Consider the following 22,945-nt stretch of genomic DNA (forward strand, 5'->3'; position numbering starts at 1 on the left):
CTATTTGAAAAAATGTGCTATTTTTGATACTGGTCGAACTAGGCCAAAAGTATGATATTTGAGATAATTGATTCTATGATTAAATTCGGTTCTCATGATATTCAGACTTTTCTCCAGACATTGAAATGATGTTGTGTTATAGATTTATATCGTTAATATATTAAACATAGAAAAAACCTAAAAATTTTTTCAAAACAGTTGTTTTACAAATTTATAAATTTTTAAATGGAGTTGCCATCTGTCTAACTAATAAAATCTACATCGATATGAAAATAGGAGATATTATAGGTATTTAAAAAATTAATTAACAATACTGAGTACAAAAATTATTTCAGCAGTGTTGCCACCTTTTTGGAAATTCTAAATTAAATTGATAGATAAACGTATTCTACGTATGCATGCATTTATATGCTATAAGTTACTGAGAAGTGCAGAATAAAAAATTTATTTGGACAGAGTTGCCACCTTTTTAGGAATACTAATTCCAATAAAAAGTTAAACGGTTTCTAAATATACATATCTTTATATAAGTTGATGAGAAGCCAAAATTATACTTATAATTATTAAAAAAAAATATTTTATAACAAATATTTAAAAAATCAATTTAATTATGTTTTTAAATAAACTTTACTAACAGTATTATGCTTTTTAACGCACTGTATTTTTACTTAAGTAGAATTTAAGGAATGCTTTTCAAAAATTGCTTTTCAAATAAATTCAAGGCTGCCATATGTAAGAATTTTTTATTGTAAAGTATATTTGCTTTAAATTTTAAATGCCAAATAAGTTTTTTTTTTCAATAAAAATAGTATGTGCAAAAAAAAAAAAATACAAAAATTGTTATACACTGCAAGTTATAAAAAGTAGGGTTGCCATAGTAACATAAGCTTTAGAACTGATTACAAATATGATATAATAAACAATAGCAAATAATCATTAAAAATAATAATATATGATATTTAAAGTAAAAAGTATATATAGCGAATGAAAAAAATTAGAGCACTTATTGCCACACCCTATATAAATATATACATATATAAATACATTCATATAAAAAATATTATTTATACTAAATTTTTCAAAAAATAATATTTTTTTATTTACCAAAAGTAATGTTTTCTATACTTTTTAATTATTTTTTTTTTTAATGAAAAAAGAAATTGGCAACACTCTGCGCAGTAAACTAGCCTTTTTACATTTTTTATCATTTTAAAGATTACTTATTCATCACTAATATCAAATACCTAAACTAAATGAGCAATTTATGTTAATTAGTTGTGGCATTTTCCTTAAGCTTAGCAGTAATTAATTAGTTATTTCATGCTAGACGCACCGCGCGCCGCTACTTAAACAATAAATCTCAGTACTTACTTACATAATTCGCCATCAATTCGCCGCAAATTGACGCATAATAAAATTTGCCATAATTACATGTACTTAAATGTATGTTTGTATATCACTAAATATGTAGCCATCCCCACCACGGCTGTGGATTTATCTGCCGACAAGGTGCCAACGGCGCCGCCGACCGCGCGAGCCACGCGCACGATACTGCCACAGCAACAGCAGTTGCTGCGAGAGGGTGCGTAAGATGCGCAACTCAATTGTCGCCGCCGCGATGAGCAGGGTCACATTCACGCTCAGCGCCATCGACGCGGCGGACGAGCCGAGGTTGCCCTTCGTCAGCTGATCCTGACAGCGACCAATCGAATCGATGTCCAGCTCGGCCATGGCGCGACCGTTCACATCCAGCGGCGAGATGCAGTAGTTCTTCAGCAGGAACTCGCTGAGATTGTGCGCGCCTTCGACCAGCGGCCCATCGAGCAGCGTGTGTATGTGACAGCCGCAGGGAAAGTGATTATTTACTAGTTCCAGCTGTGAGACGCCGTCGATGATTATCGAGTTGGGGTCGGGCGTCTCCAGCACATGATTGCCGTGGAATTTGAGCAGCTTGATATCCGCCGTGTAGGTGAAGTTGAGCTCTTCAATCAAATCGATTTTGTTATTCAATATCTGCAGTTTGTCCACCTGCGACAGACCGGTGAAAGCGTCCGCGCATATAATGCCCAAATCAGATTCTTGCAGCGTCAGCAGCAGCACATTTGTCAGACCGCGGAAGGTGTACGGTGACAGCTCCTTCAAATCCATGTACGCGAGCTTCAGCAAACCCACCGTGTCCATGCCGAGAAAGGCATCCGGCTCGATGGTGCGTATGCCGGACGGCAATATCAGATGACCGACATTGGTGAGGCTCGAGAAGGCCGAAGTGTCGATGCGTATGAGCGGATTGTTTGAGAGTAAAATCAATTTGACATTCGATGTGCCGGCGAAGGCGTTACCCTCGATGGTCGCAATTTGATTGTGACTCAGCAGTATGGTCGAAAGATTCTGCAGGCCGGCAAAGGCGAATTGGGCGACAGTCTGTAGAGGGGTATACTGTATGGAGAGCTCCTTGAGACGCGGCAAACCGCGAAAGGCGAACTGCTTGATGCGTGTTATATTATTGCCGTCCAACGAGAGCTTCTTCAGCGCGCGCAGTCCGGCAAATGAGTCCGGTTTTATGACTGGGAAATTGTTTTTCGTTAATGCGAGATTCTCCACGGTCGAGGGTAATTGCCGCAATGGAATCTGCGCCAGACCGCCAGTGTTACACAGCACCTGTGGGAATAGACAAAAGAATTAGTGAGTTCGAGCTCGCTACAGCGGGGGTCGTGCTAATAGCATAATTGTTTGTGTTGTGGCTGTGTACATACTCGGGGCGTGTGGAAGGGCGGAGCGAAATGCACAACGCAAAACAAACTAAACAAACAAAAGGAGAAAATAGAAAGAAAACAAAAACAACCGTTATGTAGTGTACTCCAGGGAGTCGCGTCGCTCTGTGTGTGTTTGCTCTGACAAGTCAAGGTGTGAACTACCGCGTTGTCGTGGCGTGGCAGTGTCCGCGTTTGCGTCTGCTTCGTGCGTAACTTCGCGCCCGCCAGCAGCGCAATTTATATTGCGAAACTGTCTGTCCGTCTCGTGGTCCGTCTGTCTGCACATTCATCCGCATATCTATTTTCACCCATCTTAATGTTCATGTTTATGGTTTTGTTTCCACAATTTCTTCACGCTTTTTTCGTCGCCTTTGTTTTCACTTCGGCTTCGGCTTCATTTCTCAGTGACGCTTTATGGCGTTAAATGCGTTCGTGGGTAAATTGAATATGCGCCATTATTGTAGCAAATTAAATTAAATCGAGTTTCGTCGGCGTAGCCCGTCTCCTATGCGTCTGCCTTCTTTAGCGTGGAAAATTGATTATTTCTGCACACGCCTCCATTCCGTCCTCTTCTTCGAATCAAATATGGCACCAGAGCCTGCTGTGTAGGCGCTACATTGTAGTGCGTCCGTCTATGCCTCGTGCTTGGTGTTTTGTGTGGCGACTTCTCGAGTGGTGCCCCCACTACTGCTCGCGGAAGTGCCAAATCATGAGCGCCATTAAATGCGCGTGATTTTTGACTGATTTCCTTTTCAACTTATTCAACTAAATTGAATTAAATTAGACACGCATGCCAGCCAGTCGCACGCCAGGTGCTGGGGGACTGCAGTGGTGCGAAAGTAAATTTCACATTCCGGCTGTTGAATGAATATTAAGTTGACTTTTATGGTCGGATTTCATTTGTTCGCAGTTGTAATTGTGATAAACTCTCGTTTTGAGTGTGCGAATTCAGATTGTGAGGTTAGGTTGGAGGCTTTTGAGGTCCAAACTGCAGTTTTTAGATCGTTAGCTTTAATTAAATTGTTCGGAAAATTGTTTACCGACATATATATCCTTAACCTTAAGGCTTCGGAAACAACCAGAATTTCTGAAATTCTGTAAATTGCAACAAAGAGATCGGAATTACAACGGTTGGAGCCGACTTCTGAAGTGATTATTACTGAAAAGAAAACTTCATGTCATCGCAATTGTACAGCGGAATTCTATCCTCTGCAAGTTCTTTCAGAGAGGTGTGTCTATTCTCTCTAGAACTAGCATCAAGCTACTTCACCAGGCTTGTTTGGGTGCCTGGTCATCGCCTGGAATCGCTGGCTACTGCATAGCCGATGTCATAGCAAGAGGAGAGGTTCTCCTTTTTCGTCTTGCGCTCTAGCATTGGACCAATGACGTAAGCAGGCGAATCACTCCTGCGCGAAGATCTTCTGAACTACTATTTTGTTCAAGGCTAAAAATCTTGACAGGTGCAAGTTGTTAATGTTGACTGGAGGCTGAGTATGACACATCTCGCTTGTTTTACCTCCGTCAAAGCAGAAGATATAGCGAAACTGACATTTGCAGTCTCAACAAATTTGTGGAAGGTTCAAAAGGATTGTCGATTCTGTATATAGGAGTTTTAGCTATCCAAGTGAGATCTTTCTTATATTCGACCTCTTAACCTAACCTAACTAAAAATCGACCTCTTCGAAACGCAATGCTATAAATTCAAGACAACAGCTCTCCCCGGGGATCGAAGCAGATCAAGAATATATGTAAATATGTGACATCATAAGATAGAAAATTAACAGCGAAAATTTCTACAAATGTGATGAGAAGACCGACCAAATTGTGTCATATAAAGGCAACCACCGTGAGAAGCTGATAGGAATGATGAAAGCTGCATCTCTTAATTCTCTACTGGTGCGGGTAAAAATCTTATAATATTAATTCATTCTTTTTACAAGTGGCGACTTAGGTTCATATCTGAACCCTATTATGACAGACCTCTAAGGATTTTAAAGGCTCAATGCTGCAGCTACAGTGAAAGTGTGTCACTCAGTAATAAATACTCGATTACCTTTATACTGTTCTTAGCATTTTAGCTGACATAAAAATGAGGACGTTTAGGAAACTTAGAGTTTAGTTGAAGAGGTTAGCTTTAGAAGTACCCGCGGTCCCTGTTTCGGGGTAATCTGAGCTGTGGGCAAGTGGGTTAGGTTAGGTTAGATGGCTGATCAATGATCACAAATGGACTACAATATGTAATCTTTTGTGAAACCATAGCAAAGAAGAATTGCTGTCAACAGGGACAGTCAAGAGGCAAGTGTTGAACTGTTTCCACCTCATTTTCTTCCATACAGCTTCTGTAGATGGCGTCTGGTAGAATTCCCAACCTTCCTGATTGGACGCCAATAGGAGAATGGCTTTTGCGACAGCGAATATATCGATGGTAGTCCAGCGCTGTTCAAGCTTCCGTGAAGCCCAACCATCCAGCATTTGAATACAAGAGGATACGGAGCACTGACCTGTTTCCATCCTTTTGACAGTGGATCTATGTTGCCTTTCCCAGTTAGCTCATCAGCTTTACGGTCCAATGAGATTCCACTTTAGCCTGGCACCCAAAGCAGTCTTATCATAAAGACACTCGATGGTATTGATAGCGAGTTTAGGCACTCTTTGACCAGCCCTGAACGCACTGTTAATGAGTTCAAGGCTAATATCTTTACTCTGCTATCTGAGTGGATGATCACTTTTCTGAAGAAGCTTTGACCCATCCTTAAAGAAGCTCACTGACCCTCTCCTCCAACAGATTATTCCCACTCACTGCTCCCTCTCCGGTATGTGGGTAGATAAGGAGCCACCAGAGTTCAGTTTGGCGACTCCATGATCCAAGAGATCCGGTACAAAGTCAAAGTGAGTGAGGATATTCAAGTCTCAGACACGTGTTCTTTTATGAATCCAGACTCTCTGAGTCTGCTGGCAACTTTCGCAGCAATACACCTTTCGACGATGTCTACGGGCAATATTTGAAGGAGGGCATTAAGTGCCATGGCTAGAGTGGTCCTTAGTTTACCATATATGCTGAGCCCTCCACCACATAAAGACTCTATAAAACATAATGAACTTGGCTGTGGTGCCATAGAGCTAGATAACCACTTTCGTTGAGAGACCCACCTTTTGCCAACGGCTCCTCTAGAACATTATAAGACAATCGATGTTTTTTTTGCTCTCTCTTTGACATTCGGCTTGTATGAAAGCTTGTTATCCAAGATGAGCCCTATATATTTCATTGCATCCGCTGGTTGGAGACAAATGTCTCCACTTTCGGCAGCGGTGCCACCGGGGTCTTGTATCTTCTAGTAAATAAAAGCATCTCGGTTTTATTTGAGTTGATGGCGAGACCGTTTACGACTGTCCAATTTGTTACCTCTGCGTCAACTCATAAACGGTACTTAGAAACTTTTCTTTGCTTATAATCGTCTGCATAGGCAATCATCCGGCAGTCACAATCTTTCAGTGTTCAAAGGGAACTCTGGTTTATGGTACAGTTTGCGTTTATTCTACTCCTCTGTTCCATTTTCATTTCCATAATCACATTTTATGCTTTTGATTATTTAAATTTTTAAAGTGAAGCACCAGTTGCTAGCTAACTCCGTACTTCCGCATCCGCTAAAAAGTAGTGAACATTAAATTCGAATCAAAATTCTCCATTCACCCAGATTCCGCTAAGACTCGTTATTAGTTTTTATATTTTTTGCATATCATCTTTGCAATTCTTGCACTTCACTGCCTTTTCGCTAACAATTTTATTAGAACAATAATTGCAAGTTTCATGTCGCGTCATCATTGTTGAAAAATGGAACGCCAAGCGAGAACACACAGCGCACGCAGAAGAGCAGAGGCAAAGCAATGTTTGACGCAACCAACTGATTGTGGAACCAAGCGTCGCGCCACACACACACAGCGACTGTGAAGCCGAAGCCACAGCAAGGAGCAGCGCTTGGGCTGCACAGTGGGGAATTGACCATATAATCGAGCGACGCAAGGGGCTGAAGCGACGGCGACTGATTTGGCAGTTGCATCCCGTGACGACGCACTAAGCGTGCGGGATGAGCTGGCTTTAGCCGCAGCCACACCAACCCACATTTAATCTGGAATAATGAAATTACTTAAATTTTCCAATTTACTAGCAATTCGTAAGCGTAAACGTATTGAGGTCTCACTGCAGTGGCGCTGAAGCTGATTTGGTGGGAATGAGTACCAGCTAAAAATAAGCGATTTCCAACAACTAATTCTATGCGGTTGTGTGTGTGTCGATGGCAGCGCCATGCCAGACAACAATGAGCGAACGCGGCGGTTGCCATTGGGGACGCGTTCTATTAGTGTCTTCTCCACGGGCTTGATTTTTATGAAGACAAAAAGCAGCAAGCAGCTTGGAGTGGATAACGCAGAATGCGCTGGCGAATTGAAATCACGGAAATAAGCATTTTCTTGGCATTCTGGTGAGGTAGCGGAAAAAATGTGAATCACTTGAAAAGGAAATAAAAAGTAAAAAGACATGAGGCACAATCACTGCAAATACAGAGTCTTTGAGAATATATTAGTTTTCTTTTCTGCCACTTCGTATTGCTTTTCTTTTATGTGCGTTTCGATTATTCAAAGATATTGTTGTTGTCGTTGAGGTATCCTAAACTTACGCTTACTTAATGCAGTGCATAATAATTCCTTTCTCTAATAATATGAGATTTGGTATAAAATGTAAGATATTACTTAAGAATCTGTTTGATAAAGTTGTTTTTCGATAATAAAGATCAGTTTTTCCTTGCAAGATATCTTGATGTTGGCTTAAAGAGAGTTTTCGAACTTTGAGCATAAGAACACCGAACCATTCACATCGTTGGAGTTCATTGTTTTTGACTTTAGAGTACATCGAATTAGATATTCATCTCGATTTTGAACTTAAGAGAAACGCTGGGTTGCGAAAAAAGTCGACATTTTTCGAATTTTTTTGAAAATATCGATTGAGTTGCCCAAAAAAATTGTCATATTTCGAACTTTTGAAAATATGATGGGCTGAGTCTATCTGTAGTGAATTGATACTTAATATTTGGAGGTTGATCTGAGAAACCTTAATTATAGATTTACGATTTCGATGAATATGGATTACTTTAAATACTAATTTATCGATAAATCGATTTTTACCTCAAACTGCCAAATCTGGACTTAACGACTTTCACGAAGAAGCCGCTAACTCTGGACAATTTCAGAAATTCTCAATTTGATGAGGTGATATCATTAGCCCATTTTTTATTGATAGTGCAGTTGACAGCACGATTTTTTGGCTAAAGTAGCATTTCAGAATTGTGACTAATGATTTCTGGTAACTATGGCTCGAAGGTATAAACTTGGACTTTTGATTCGATCTTTCAACAATTGGGTTCATAGAGTGAAAAGTTATTAGGCACTTCGTTAGGCTATGGCTAAAGACTCACAACTTAAATCTTATAGAAAACGGTTAATGTAGGTGACAATATGAAATCAGAATTCTTTGGAATTAAAAATATACGAAAAAATTAATTTAAATTTTTTTTTGGTATTTTTTTAAGAAAAGCCACTTTCCCGAATATTTCCTAAAGTCAGCTAAATTAAGGATTTTGATCTTCGACTTTTTTGACTGATTTATACACGAAAAAGTAACGAAGATATGGTTTGGGAGAGAGCATAATAGTTTCTGTGATGTTTTTCCTTTGTTTGGCCGTAGTACAGGGTGCCTATTATAAAGAAACTTTTCTAGAAAATCGAATTTAAAACAAAGTGTTAAGGTTGCCAAGGCTCAAGAGTGCCTTGGTTCAACACATTTTCATATATTTATAACTTATAAAAATTACAAATCCTTTATACAAACTATAGAATATACATATATCTAATTGCTTTACAGAAATACCGTCTGATCAAATTTAACCCGGACTGACAAAAGACTATATTTCACGTATGTCTATACAAATCTTAGCTCTTTGATCTAACATATCCTAACTTAGAAAGCTAAAGCAGTGACCATGTGATATTCCGTTTCTCTGGAGTTTAAAATATGTGAAAAAAAAAATAAATTCATACTATATTTTCTAAAGACAGCTGAATTGTGATATTGATCTTAGACTGTTTTGCATGATTAATGAACATTTTTTTCCCGTAAAATATGTGCTTAGCACAGGGTGTTTCTTATGAAGAAAACTTCCTAGAAATTCGAATTTGAAATAAAGTAGGTAACCTTAAAACCATAACCGAAATAGACCCTAGTTCTACACTACTGAAAGTATATTTATTTGCTTTAACCGACCCCTGTGTGGAATACATTATTTTTTGGAAATCCTTTAAGAGAGTTATAAACATAAAGTTTTAACAATATTTAATATAAAAAAATAACACCTGATCAGATATAACCCGTACTGAAAAAAATCCACATTCTTACGTATTTTATCACAAATCTGTATTAACGCATTCAAAATAGACTGCTGAGCATGACAACCCTAAAACCAAATTTCCATACACTAGATATACATACACCTAGGCTGTGATAGTTCTCATTCACTAGACAGGATTTGATTCTTTTGGTATTATTTCCAAATCCGAACAAGAGAAGATGCAAATTTGTTTTCTCATTACAACCGCCAAGTCCATAATCCCGCTTCCTCCTTTATTATTAGCATTTTAACAATAATCGCGTGATTTTTGAAATATTATCTCCCATAAATTAATTACTTTTCGTGCGCTTATTACAGCTTGGCTCACCCCTACTTCTCCCCATCATTTTTCGCGATTTTTGCTTGTTTTCAATCCGCTTTCTCATTTCGCCAATTTCTGCTTTAAACTCATCTTTATTACTTTTTTTTGCTTTGCTTGCATCATTATTGTTTTTGCGTGCCTCCGTTGGACGCTGCTGCTTAAGATGTCTGCATTAATGAATTTACTGTTGTGCGGCATGTTTCTGTCTGCTGTTGACAACACTTTAGTCGCTGCCATTGCCACTAATTTCGTATTTTCCATTGTTGTTTTTATTGTTATTCCATTGTTGTTTTTATTGTTGCTTTGTAAACTGCAACTTGCAGTTAAATTATTGTTGTAGTTTTTGAGTTTTTTTTAGTGGGTCCTTATTATTTTGCGTCACTATTTTCTCTACTTCGCTTAACTGGAATATTTTGGTCTATTTTTGAGTCCTTTAGTATTGAAAGTCGAAATTATTTGCATGTCTTGTTTTCGTTTTTCGCTGGTTCACTGTTTTGCTTTTCCATATTTTAGTGGCACTCGCTGATTGCACGTTGTTGGGATTGCCACGGGATTTTGTATGGATTGTTTTATGACAGGGTTTGTGTCCATGCTAATTGAAAAACTCGCTGAAATTGTGTCTGATATAGATTTATTCGACGATCGCGTTAGTTCGTCAGTGTTGTTCTTGTGATTTGTATAAGTAGTCTTGTATCTGAGGATCGTTTCTCAATATATTGTTTTTGTTAATAGGATAATTTCCTTAAGATGCAGCTTTCTTAATCTTACCACATCTTTGTCAGAAACCAAAAAAATATAAATAGAGGACGATGAAGAGGAAGGCATTGTCAAAAGAAAACTCTAGAGATACAAAAGTAATGCAGATGCAAATATTTTTCAATACCATCATATCATGAGATGGTTTAATACGGTCGTTAGTAGGGGTACATATTTCTGAAGAATTTTTCTCTAGATATTTCATATTTTGCTATGAGACCACAAGAGGCTAGCCTAATACTGGATATTTTTATAAAGCTCGGATGGATTGTAAAGTGAAATCTTTCGACTGTCGAACAACTTCTTTATCAAAAGCTGTACTTATTACATATTCTTCTTCGTTTAACTATCATAATATATGGGGAACAGCTCTTTGAATTGAATAGAATTGTTGCTTGCGAGTTTCTGAGGGCTTTTTTCTATGGTAAGTGGTGTTTGTTAAGTCTTGAGGTAAAGAATTGATGAACCTCTCGAGTTTCCGAGGATCTTTTTTCTGAGGTTAACTTTACTTAATAACCTTTGAGGTTTCTCATAAATAAATGATGAGCCTGTCGTTTTGTGGGTATTCTTATACGGTTTTATTTACCAGATCTTTCTCGGCTCTTGTTAGGGATTAATTCTTGTCCCAGATCATCGCAAAAATAATTACTATATACTATTACTATGCTATAGTTTTCTGTTATCGTCTGTTCTCAACTACTGCCTTTCATCATTCTTAAATATAGTCTTAAGATTGCGACGAAGGTTGTAACCTCCTTAAGAGCCAGTAACACTGTGAAGAATATATAATATATAACTTATCAGCACTACGAGCTGAGTCAATATAGCCAAGTTTATCAGTCTCTCAGGCCGTCTATCTGTCATACACGAAAATGAGAAGCTTCTCATTTGTCGATATAGTGACTATCGTCGATATAGGACCACTATCTATAATGTAAGAACTGTCTTTGACCTATCAAAATCAAGTCATTGTATATAAAGCTTTTTTATTTGACACGAAATTTGGAGTGTACTATTGTGGAAGCAACGCTTTGGCATATAGCCAGTGGCGTCAGAGTAGTTAAAGGGTAAATAGCTTTTTAAAAGTTTTACCACTTTGACGAAATGTAAAGTAATGATACAGTTGATTTCATAACGCTACAGAACTGAAAGTTGACGAAGAAAAACCAAGAATCTGCGGCCGACGAACAAATCGCGAAAATTTCTGCGTGAGAACTTGCGAAGACTACTTGAGGTTCTCAGTGTACATTCTTCTGTTGGATGCAATCGCCAAATATTCGAAGTATTTTCTAGGGAAATATTGGATGGATTTAAACTGGTTTTCTGCTTCCAGAAACAGTATGTACTTTGAAATCCAAATAAATGGAAAATCGTCTTGACTGCTTGATAGACAGATTAAAATGTCTAGAATCCAGAAAATAATCGAAATCTTTTCATAAAAAATAGTCCAATTTGTTGCCTACATCCAGTCGCGTTCTTAAATAACTTTTCATATTTAAGCGCAGACATCAACCTAACTTAGTAAAGTTAATAACCCCTCCGTTATTTCAAAACTTAATAAGGGTCTTTCAAATAACAATAATAGAAATGTTAAATAAAAGAACAAAAAATCAACTCTGCGCAAAACTCAAACCTCACCACTGTGTTCACATTCCTCCACCAGCCTCTCACTTTCTTATTATTATTATTATGATAATTTAAATATTTTTTGTTTGCGCCCTTGTGAGCGCTGCACACTTACTTGTGTCTGTGATAAGCAGATGCACTCGGCTGGGCATGATTTCGATGTTTCGGACAGCTGCGAGTTCCATAAGCATTCCAGTGTAATCGCAATTATGAGGAGCCAAGAATTGCACATTTCACGGTGTGTTGAGCACGGAATGACGCCGGCACGTGCTGCACTAGCACTACTTCAACAACAACAATAACAGCAGCAACTGCGAATACCGTTAGACGAAGAATTGTTACACTGCTGGTATGCCTCGGGCAGCGAGTAAACTGCGCGCTACAACAATAACGCCGCTCACAAGCGCTGAGGGACTTCTCGAGTAGATTTCGCACCCTTTCCTCCTTGCTCTTCTCTTCTTCTATATGCTCCTTGGCGCTTCTATGCTGCTGTTGTTACTTCTTTACTGGATCTTGTTCTTATTATTGTTGTTTTTGTTGTCTGTGTGGCGCTAATGAAATGCTGAAGTCCTGCAATGCATAGAGAAAGAGAGCAAAAAAGAATACATAATAATTTAGAAGCAAAAAATTGCGGAAGCAAAAGAGTGGTAAAATGACAACAACAAGTTTAAAATGTGAGAATCCGAGGAAATGGAGGCAGATTGAATTATATGAGAGCGAGCATTCGCATGCGGATTTTCATAATTTTGTTTTCGCCGTTTTTTCATATTTTTATTATTATTTATTTATGTTGTTGTTGTTGCTTTTCATTTAACGGAGGTTGGCCACCACTTCAACGTTTTTACGAAGCAACAATGTGTCCGCGTAATTTTCGGTTGGCACGCAATGCGCGGCTACTTGCAACGTCAGGAAATTGCAGCCAACCGAAAAACGGGCGTGCAACAACAAAAACAACAAATGTCAGCGAAAAAACTGCTAAGAATTAGCGAAACCCCTCAAAAAACGCCAAAAACAATGGCAACAACTGCAGTGCATAATAAGAGTATGTGTATGTATGAGTGTGTGTGTGTGTGAATGTTGTGGCTTTGGCGTTAGGGTGCAACAACAAGCAGCCGAGATTTAATTAACGACATTTTGTTGCACACAATTCTTGGATTACATTGTTAGAGCTTTCGTTGTTTGCGGATTTTCGTTTGCTCATTTGTTGTTGTTTGTTGGGGTTTTGCTACTAAAACTTATCGGTTCATATTTAAGGATTTTTTCTGCGAGTGTATGTATGTACGAGTTTGTAGTGGGGTGAGTTCTGAAGAAGGTAACATTTAGCTGCTAATGTGGCATGAAAAAACAACATAATTTTTGTCAATATTTCCGACACACACAAAAAAGTCTTAATTTTATTTTTTTAATTTTGACAGTGCTGCCACATTATCTGTAAATTTTTAAAGTACATAGTATAACTTTTTTTGTTATAAAAATGTAAATGCATATTTGTAAACCCGATATTTCTCCAGTTGATAGTTTTTATTAATGACATGGCCGTCTGTCTGTATGTTTGTACAGTATATACGAGAACTAGTCCCTCAATTTTTCAGATATCGATCTGAAATTTTACATGAGTTCTTTTCTTTCTTTATATCAGCTTATTTGTTGAAACCGTCGATATCAGACCACTATAAGTTATGGCTGCCATACAAACTGAACGATCGGAACTAAGTACTTGTATGGAAAACTTTTTGATTTGATGAGATAACTTCAGGAAAAATGGCACAAAACATTATTTACGACAATTGTATAATCTCCAAAGAAATCTTTCAGATCGGAATAATATAGCAAATAGCGGCCATACAAACTGATTGGTCAAACTCAAGTGCTTGTATGGAAAACTTTTATATTAGACGAGATATATTCCCGAAATTTGGCATGGAATATTAAATGAGACAGTGCTACAACATGTTCACAAATGCTTCAGATCGGACTAATATAGCATATAGCTGCCATACAAACGGACCCAACAAAATCAAGTTCTGGTATGAAACATTTGTAGATATTTGTGAAGGGTATTAAAGTTTTGGTGCAACCGTAGTTAACGTTTTTTCTACCTTGTTTTTCATAAAAGCATTCCTACAAAAGTTATACATAGTCCAAGTCATACAGCAAATGACCTGAGCATGCATACAAGTGATTTAAGTTATGCATTCTGTGTTGCTCATGCGGCATGGTGTACCATGATATGGCTTCATACTCTCCATATACCTTTTAAAAATCTAGACATTAATATAGTTGCCAGCTAAACATAAACAAAAGTTTATATTATTTTATCATTTCATGAAATTTTATTCAGAAAGGCGAAGAAAAAAACATGGTTATAGAGTCCGAGTGTGACTTCGCAAGAAATTTTTTAATGAAACTCCAAATATTTGATATCAATATTAAAATAGTGAACTTCTTTTATATATTTGTCAAAATATTCAACAGCTGTTTAGATCATGATCTCCTAAGTTTTACATTCTTGTAAACAACCTATTTTTCTTTGCCCTTTAATAAGCAAGTTACAGTCATTAATGCGATGAAGCAAATATTGTTCGGTAAGTATATGAGGAATCCATAAATCAAGCTTAGAAATTAATACTGTGTATGTGACCGGTCGCGTTAAACAAATTTAATATTTCAGTCAAATTTTTTTCGGGTAAGATGGTGGAAAATGCCTTCTGCTTATCTTCTTATCTTCTTATTGTATTATTCCTTATTTATTCAATTAAGCTGTCATGCCAGAAGATAAATTGGATCATTGCCACTTCTAGCTAATATTGCATCACCTGACATTATTCGGTAGGCTGATACAACTCTGAGGGCTTTGGTGCGGTGCACTCTGGCCACTACCTTATGCCGGTTTTTCTTGTTAAGCCCATCTGCCCAGACTTCGAATCCGTATAATAGAACGCTGATTGTCGATGACATTAGCAGCTTTCTCTTTCCTCATGGCAAGTTAGGATCGCCTTTTGCCTTACTAATTAGCACCAGCCGTTGCTTTTTCAGGGACTCAGGGAATATTACGGTTTCAAGGCAGGCGTTGTACATATTCAATAGTACTGCCGGTCGTTCTGCAGCGATTACTTTCAGGATTTCTGCTTGGATCCCGTCCGGTCCGGGCCCTTTTTTCGTGTATGAGGAAGAATGCGTTCACAATGGCAGCGGTAAAGTCAGGTGGATCTCAATCAATGATTTTATTTTGTCCATATCGGCTTCAAGAGGCCTTTCAACCTTTTTCATCGCGTCGGTGCATCTTTAAGATAAAAATTGCCGGTACGAAATCTTGCACCACAATATAGGCATTGACTTTCGGTCAACACATCTTCTCCGTACACAACTCATAATTTTCGTCTTGCTTGATTTACAAACGAAAACAATTTCAAAACTTTAGGGAAAATTCTATAAACAACGCTTACTATATCAGCTGTTCAAATATATAACGGTAAAGCGATTAAATGTGAAGTTGGCGCGAAAGAAATTCAATAAGATCAGCTATTGTCATCAAACGAAATTACTCAATGAACAACCCAATAAATATATTACTTATTCACTTAATTAGCTAGCTATATTTATCCATATAAAGTTCATTTACTCAATTTATGAATATTACGGTGGAGTGCATAGTGGAAACTAGTAGAAAGGAATTGGACAAAACGAGTTCTCCAGTGACATAATATTTGATAGAGCTCTCAGAATTTCAATTTCCGTAGCAGTATTAGAGTAGTAGTAGCACTACGATCTGTTGTTTAAATATTTAAATAACTGTTATAACGGGAATTAGGGTTAATATAAGAAACCCGAATTGTATACGCTGTTCACCTACATTTCGATAAACAAAAACTGCTAACTGTAAAATAACTTTCTAATTACAAAAGCATTAAAGCAATGAGATTTCCCGTCATCCACATTCCAACAAACGGGCACACATACACACATACATATATATTTATACACACACTTAGGAATTACTTTCATCCAAAGAACGCAATTTCACACACAAAAACAACAACTGCTACTTCTAATGGACTCACCTAGCTACTTATTTATTTATTTCTAGTAAAAAAATAAAATACAAACAACAACAGCAAAGTAAATGAAACAAGTTCCATTTGAACTCGGCTCAAATTGCCATTTCCATTGGCAACGCCGTACAACTCCGGTAAGCTTTTATTAGCCGCCTAATGTGGACTTAAAGGATTCGCATTTTAGAAACATTAAAAAATCACAATAGGAAAGTGGAAGCTGCGGGCCAGTAAAAGGTAGAAATACCTGCCGTCCAGCGCAAAGGAGGAAAAGGTAAATGCCGACTTAATGCAAAGGGCAGCTGTGAGTCGTAATTTCGCGAAACTGAGTGGAGCGAGTTGAGGTGGGCAGGCGGCTAGGAATAGTACGGCTACATGAAAGCAAAAAATGGGCAAATGCTAGTAATGGCAACAACAACACAACAGCAAAAATGCTACTAATAACAACAATAACAACAACAACAACAACATCAAGAATAGAAAATGCTACTAATAACAACAACAACAATGAGTGCAAAAATGTTACAAATAGCAACAACAACAAAAGCAATATATGCTGTAAATTGGTAACAAGGGCATTACAAATTGAGTATAAAATGCCTGCTGGCCAGTTGGTCGAAGCTTCTGCTAGAGAAATACAGGTAAGTCATTTGGGCAGTGGAGCATTTGCCATTTATATACTACTTTGGACTTATGTACTTATGTATATTGAATACAGGTGGCAGTATGCTTGTAAAGTCCCAATAATATGTATACTATACTTTGTACTTAAAATATATATACAAGTATATACAATTATATACTGGTACATATGGTAGAAAGTAGTACTTTAGTTGGAGTCTTTGAATATATTTTTGTATATACATATGTATGTATGCATAAAGGTATGTACTATACATATTTATATTTTACTACATAATTTTTCACATAGAGCTACCATTTAATTTTGAAAATAAAATTAATCGATAAACATGTTTAAAAATTTTAATTTCGCCACGTATGGTTAACACTCTACATATAATTAATACATTCAAAACAATTTTTATTCCAATTCTTTGAAAATATTTTACTCAATTCAGAACAAAAGATTTAAAAATTAAGTCAAGTTTATTATTTTGGAGTTGCCACTTTTTAAAAAAATATATTCCAAAAAAAAATTTATGCGACTTAGGTTTTAAGGGACTGTGAAAGTATATGCGTACCACTTATATTTTATGAAAACATTTTTTTCACAGCGTTACCATTTGTTTTTGAAAATAGAGTTACATAATTTTTTCTTTTTACTTTGGAGACTAGAGTTTAACTATTTTTTTATGTTAATAAAATAAATACAATATCAAATATATAAATTTTTTTCAGTTTTTAATTTGACGGTGTTGCCATTTTTTCAAAATTAATAATTAAAAAAATACATATAACAAAATATTTGAAAATGGCGATGAAATATTAAAATAGTTTTAAAAATTTTCTTAAAAATTCATAAACTTGGAGTTGCCACTCATTAAAAAAATAAAAAAAAAATTTACTAATTACTTTTAGTTTCCGATTTCAATAAAAAGAAAACCCTTACTTTCATTTCAAAATTATTAAAAAAAAATGTTTGCTGTAATATGGTTTTCAACAGCCTTACCATATTTTATATATGTATGTATGTATGTATGTAGTTTGTAAGTGCAAAACACTAAATTTGTTATCTAAATAAAAATATTTTCACATTTTGGTTCAGAAAAATTTAAGGAGGACATTTATAAGTTAAAATAAGTAAAAATTTTCTTTAGAGTTGCCATGTATTTATGTGGATTTGCTTTATTTATAACGTCATTGCTAGATATACGATTTAAACAAAAAAAAAACAATCATAGTGTGCACTTTTTTAAAATGTTACAAAAATAAATAATTAACTTCAACAGTGCTGCCACTTAGTTTTATTTGGAAGTATTTTTTTAAATCTATTAATTGTATTGCGTACTTAAAAGAAAGGTTTAGAAAACTTTTCATGTCAAGAAATAACAAATATATAATATCAGGGTTGCCAAGTAATTTTATACGTAGTATTTTTTTAAAGCAATAAATTTTATTGTGCATTTAAAATTAGTTTTAAACACGTATTTCAGCATGTTACAAAAAACAAATAATTTACTCGAACAGTGCTGCCACTTAATTTTATTTGAAGTACTTTTTTTAATCAATAAATTTTATTGCGAACTTAAAAGAAAGATTAAGAAAACTTTTCTTGCTGAAAAATAAGTAATACATATGTAACATTAGCGTTGCCACCTAATTTTATATGTAATTTTTTTTAAGGAAAAATTTTATTATGCACTTAAAATGAATTTTATACACTTTTCTGTCCGAAAATTCTTCTGAGGTATGTGCATTTGTTTTAAATTAACAGTCATCAAAATTAATATTTTTTAATTTCAACAGTGCTGCCACTTAATTTTATTTCAAGTTTTCTTTTAAATCAAAAAATTTTACTGCGCACTCAAAATAAAGATTTATACAACTTTTCTTGCTGAAAAATAATTAATATATAACAGCAGAGTTGCCACCTATTTTGTATGTAATATTTTTTTTAAACAATACAGTTTCTTGTGCATTTAAAACTTGTTTTAAGCACGTCTTTCAGCTTGTTACAAAAAATAAATAATTTACTCGAACAGTGCTGCCACTTAATTTTATTTGAAGTACTTTTTAAATCAATAAATTTTATTGCGCACTCAAAAGAACGATATAGACGACTTTTCTTGATGAAAAATAAGTAATATATAGCAACAGGGTTGCCACGTGTTGTTATAAAAATAATTTGTACATAATTTCCGCTTACACATATGTACATGTAAAACATGTACGTATATAGAGACTACATTTTTTTAATATACGCCAACTAACCATTAGTACGGTGTAAATATTAAATAGCTGAGATTATAAATAAATCCGCTTACATTGCACTTCTTTCGTTTTTATGTCCTTTGCAGCACTTTATACATCGCCGGGCAATATTTATGTTTTTCACTTTCGTGCGCTGTCGCAGTAATTCCCGGCTTGTGTGTCCTTATTGCATTTGCTTCGCAGCTCCTCCGCTATCACAAATACATACACACACACACATATAAACACTCTTTCTCTCTAATACTCCACACATTTCTTTTATTTCGTCCGAGCCAACGGTGCAGTTGACCATTTTGGCCACATGCAGCGCAGTGTCGCATACAATTGTCGCCACCACACACGTACACACGCATTAACACACATATATTTGTATAAATATGAATTTAGCTGTGGCACTGTGTGGCTGCATTCGCCATTCCGTTTGTTATTATTAGGTGTGCGCAAAGCTGGAAGCATACTTTTGGGCGGTCAAGCGCACGACTGCCAGTTTGAGCCGCAAGTATGGCGTTGTCCATGCACTGCAGTGTAAGTTTACCTGTGGAGAACACCCTTTTCATGCTTGCTGCTTGAAACCCCTCTCTCCCTCGTATAATCGTCATCACCGTCATCAGCATCCTGGATTTGTTAATACTCTCCGTTATTTCCGAATGCGCTCCGCATGCTGCGGCTCCCTCTTAAATGACGCTCTAATAATGGGTTTTACGGCTTTCATTTGCAGCAGATGTTGCTCGCTGGCATTTCGTTGCTGCCTTGTTTAGTTTTTATTTGCCTCAAACACACATTCACACATATTTATATAGTATATTTGTTTGTGTGTGTGTGGTGCAGTAGTTAACAAGCACATTGGCCAGCAAAACAAACATAATCACAAATATTTTGCTAGCGGGCCACCTGTGCAACGGAAGCTTGTGGCATGTCGCAGGCACATTAATGCATACATACATATGTATATGTTTATGCGTATGTGTGTGCGAGTGCAATAGAAACCCGTTATTATGCGCCCATTAGTAGTGACCATTTTGGTTCCGTCCGGCTTTCGTAGCATTCTGCTTTTCTGCTTCGGCAGTCATTACAGGTACATGTACTCGAAACTTAAAACCTTGAGCTTGAGTTCTTTGTTTTCGAAATTTTGTTGGATGTCAGCAGAAGGAGTTTGGGAACAACTGACAACATATTTTTTACATTTAACTTAATTTTAATGTCACTTTAATGTAGAAATTTGTTTCGAATTTTGAATTATTGCTTTAGATGCCGTTCTGCTATGTTGCAGTTTGAGAACAAGGTCGTGAGATGCAGGTTATTTATTGCTTATTGACACTGAGGGTGTGTCTTTTTCGGTCGCTTATGAATATTGAAAGCAACTGAATACTTCTTTTTTCTCTATAACTCCAGCTTCTTTTAATCATAAGTCAAAATTTTTTCAATTTAAAAAGTAATGTGATGACTGATATCCAGCTAATACATATTAAGGTGAATTATGATTTTATGCTGATGTCTATTCGACTCATGATTTTAAAACATGGGACTAGACCCGGCGTCATTGGTATTACACTCAACCTTTTTAATGAGGTCGGTCTAAAATGGCAATTCGACCGAGGAAAGAAGGCGAGAAATGAAGCAAAAAGTTTAATTTCCCAAAAAAGAAGATTAAACAAATGTTTCCTTGATCGACATTTCCAGCAGCGAAATCTACATATTCCCCGACCATGGGATGAAATAGAAATGAGAACATCTTTCAATAGTAATCCATAAACCAAAGCTAGTTTCGTACTAAGTAACTACAATTCAGTATTTCAGGCAACGCGAAAGTGGTATCTACCTCAATAAAGAAGTCATTCAGGCCGAAATTTTTGGTATAAAGAAGGTAAAAGGTGGTCTTCTGCTCTATCCAGCAAGTCCATAAACTTACTAGTAAACAGCTAAGAGGAAATTAAGGTTAGCTGTGGGATCATTACTAAGTCTGACTGCGTTAGATTATCCAAGGAAGTAATGACCAGGTATCCAGTCATATAGGAATAGAAAAAGGAGACATGCTGACCCGTTCGATAGGCAGCCAGAAGCACAAAACCCTCTGAAATACACTAGACTATTCAACTACTTCAAGAGTTCTTTGAAACAATGAACTTTAGAGAAATACCTTAGGTCTGGAACACTAGCTATACAGGACATATCACATCAGCTAGTCTCAAAAGGCTTATTTTTAGGCTAAATGAAATTTGGTTACACGGTTTGACCCATCCCAGTATACCTTTTCTGAAGATTCCACCTTCAGGAAATTGGTAAAGTAAACTCGGCGGAGTTCAGAGCATACGCAAAGGATGATGAGATATTAACCTTGCCAATGCCCAGGCTTTAGTCGTATGAGACGGCACATGATAAAGGGCGTTTCATAGTCCACCTTCAGTTACATTGGTTAAATTGGTTGGAAAATAATCAGGTTTTTCACCGCAGCCGGTGAGTTGCTGGATGAGGCTTAAGGGTGTACCACTAGTCATCACAATGAACTTAATAAAGGCCTAAGCGTGCGGCCGCTTGCAATCTTGCGCTCCTGCGCTTCCATTTTCAAACAACCAACCATATAGTGATAAGATGCTTTATAAGGAATTTGGTGTACTCGTATATAACAATAAAGTCATTTTAAAGGCTGGAAATTAATTTAGCATTTCTTAATATGATAACTAGTTATTCGGTGTCCAACTTAAAACTCTCGAGACATTTGCATAAGCACTTCTTGGGATGGCCTTCAGCTCCTTTATCGAATTTGATTCTATCTCTACGTTTGACTGAAAAAAAGTTCCACGAAGCGGCAATATCAGTTTAGGGAACAAGAAAAAATAACACAGAGCCAAGTCCCAGCGAATATCACGTTGATCTTTGAGCGGCTTTCGCGCAGTTTTTTGGTTTTGGCTCGTTTTTCCCTCCATTCTGATGAATGTTGATTTGTTTGCATATCAAACTCATAAGCCCATGTCTTATCAGCAGTTATGATATTCCAGGGAGGGAGGTCGCACGATCAGAAATCTGTTCACGATACTCTTTTTGAAAAACTAAAAAAAATCAGCATTATCGGGAAGAGTCGAGCAAGAAGGCATTTCGTACCCAAATATACACCAAAATCAATCGAATCAACTCAATATACATATCCTTCACTTTTTCTTAATATTTTCATCAGTTGAACAGGTCGAAGTAAGACTTTTTCCAATATCTGTCACTCCGCACACGAAATTTGGTTAGAAATACAAACTTTGAGGCAAATTATTTGTTCGATATTTTTAGTCATTGGAAAAGTCGCAACGCACTACTGAAGCGTACTGTATTTAGCACAGTATTAAGTACAGTCCTGTCAACTTAGCAAAATACTTTTCTTTGAAATATCATTTACATTGCAAATTTAATTACAATTTCGACATAGTGTTTTGTCACAATTTCAGCTTTATTGTAAAGAAGCTCTTTAATATTTCACAGTGTTCTTCGTTGTATTGATGGCCCGAAATGACTTTAAAACCACTTAGTTCGACAGTTTACATCGTTGCAACACTTTTTCAGTATTTTTGTCTGTAAATAGTTTTTGTATGTACTTATGTACATATATGTATGTATGTAATGCTTGTCTGTCCATCTTTAGTGATCTGTTTGTAGCTTTTCAGGAAATGAATATTTTTAAAAATTTATGCTGACATTTTGTTGGACCAACGCGCACAAGCGCACACACTCACACTACTACAACTCAGAGGCAAGCACAAGCCAAAACAAAAATAAACATGAAGGTCGTTATGTGGCGATGGAGTGATAAGTCAGTGAAAAATAGTTGCCTCAGCGCAAAACTAAAACAAAATGTGAGATCTCTCACATTATTCCAGTCACTGCTTCAGTTCGCTGAATAGGAAATACTTATAGAAGCAAAATATTGATGAAGGTGTTTCGCTTTCTTTTTAAAACTTTCAACCTGATTGCCGTAATATTTCTCCGAACCGCTATTTAGAAGTGAGCATAGAGTTGTACGAGTATTATTGAGTTTTTGAAAATTCAAGAGCACATCAGTTAGAAAGGCATAGTTATAGCAAACAAAAATAATCACTTTATACTGCCAACTAACGCAATTCCAAA

The 22,945-nt window shown here is 36.4% G+C and overlaps 1 protein-coding gene across 1 annotated transcript in view; it reads right to left on the reverse strand.

Moving 5' to 3' along the window:
• Positions 1–1,168: 1,168 nt before the first annotated feature.
• Positions 1,169–22,945, reverse strand: part of LOC105223710 (insulin-like growth factor-binding protein complex acid labile subunit) — a 120,596-nt gene continuing 98,819 nt past the window's right edge. Inside the window, exons 2-3 of the mRNA XM_049454189.1 lie at positions 12,010–12,464; positions 1,169–2,658 (exon numbers count right to left, since the gene is read on the reverse strand). Coding sequence (XP_049310146.1) covers positions 1,495–2,658; positions 12,010–12,126 — 1,281 coding nt within the window. The 5' untranslated portion in view covers positions 12,127–12,464 and the 3' untranslated portion in view covers positions 1,169–1,494. The remainder of the gene's footprint in view (positions 2,659–12,009; positions 12,465–22,945) is intronic.

Source organism: Bactrocera dorsalis, chromosome 4 (genome assembly GCF_023373825.1).
Source record: "Bactrocera dorsalis isolate Fly_Bdor chromosome 4, ASM2337382v1, whole genome shotgun sequence".
Classification (NCBI taxonomy): domain Eukaryota; kingdom Metazoa; phylum Arthropoda; class Insecta; order Diptera; family Tephritidae; genus Bactrocera; species Bactrocera dorsalis.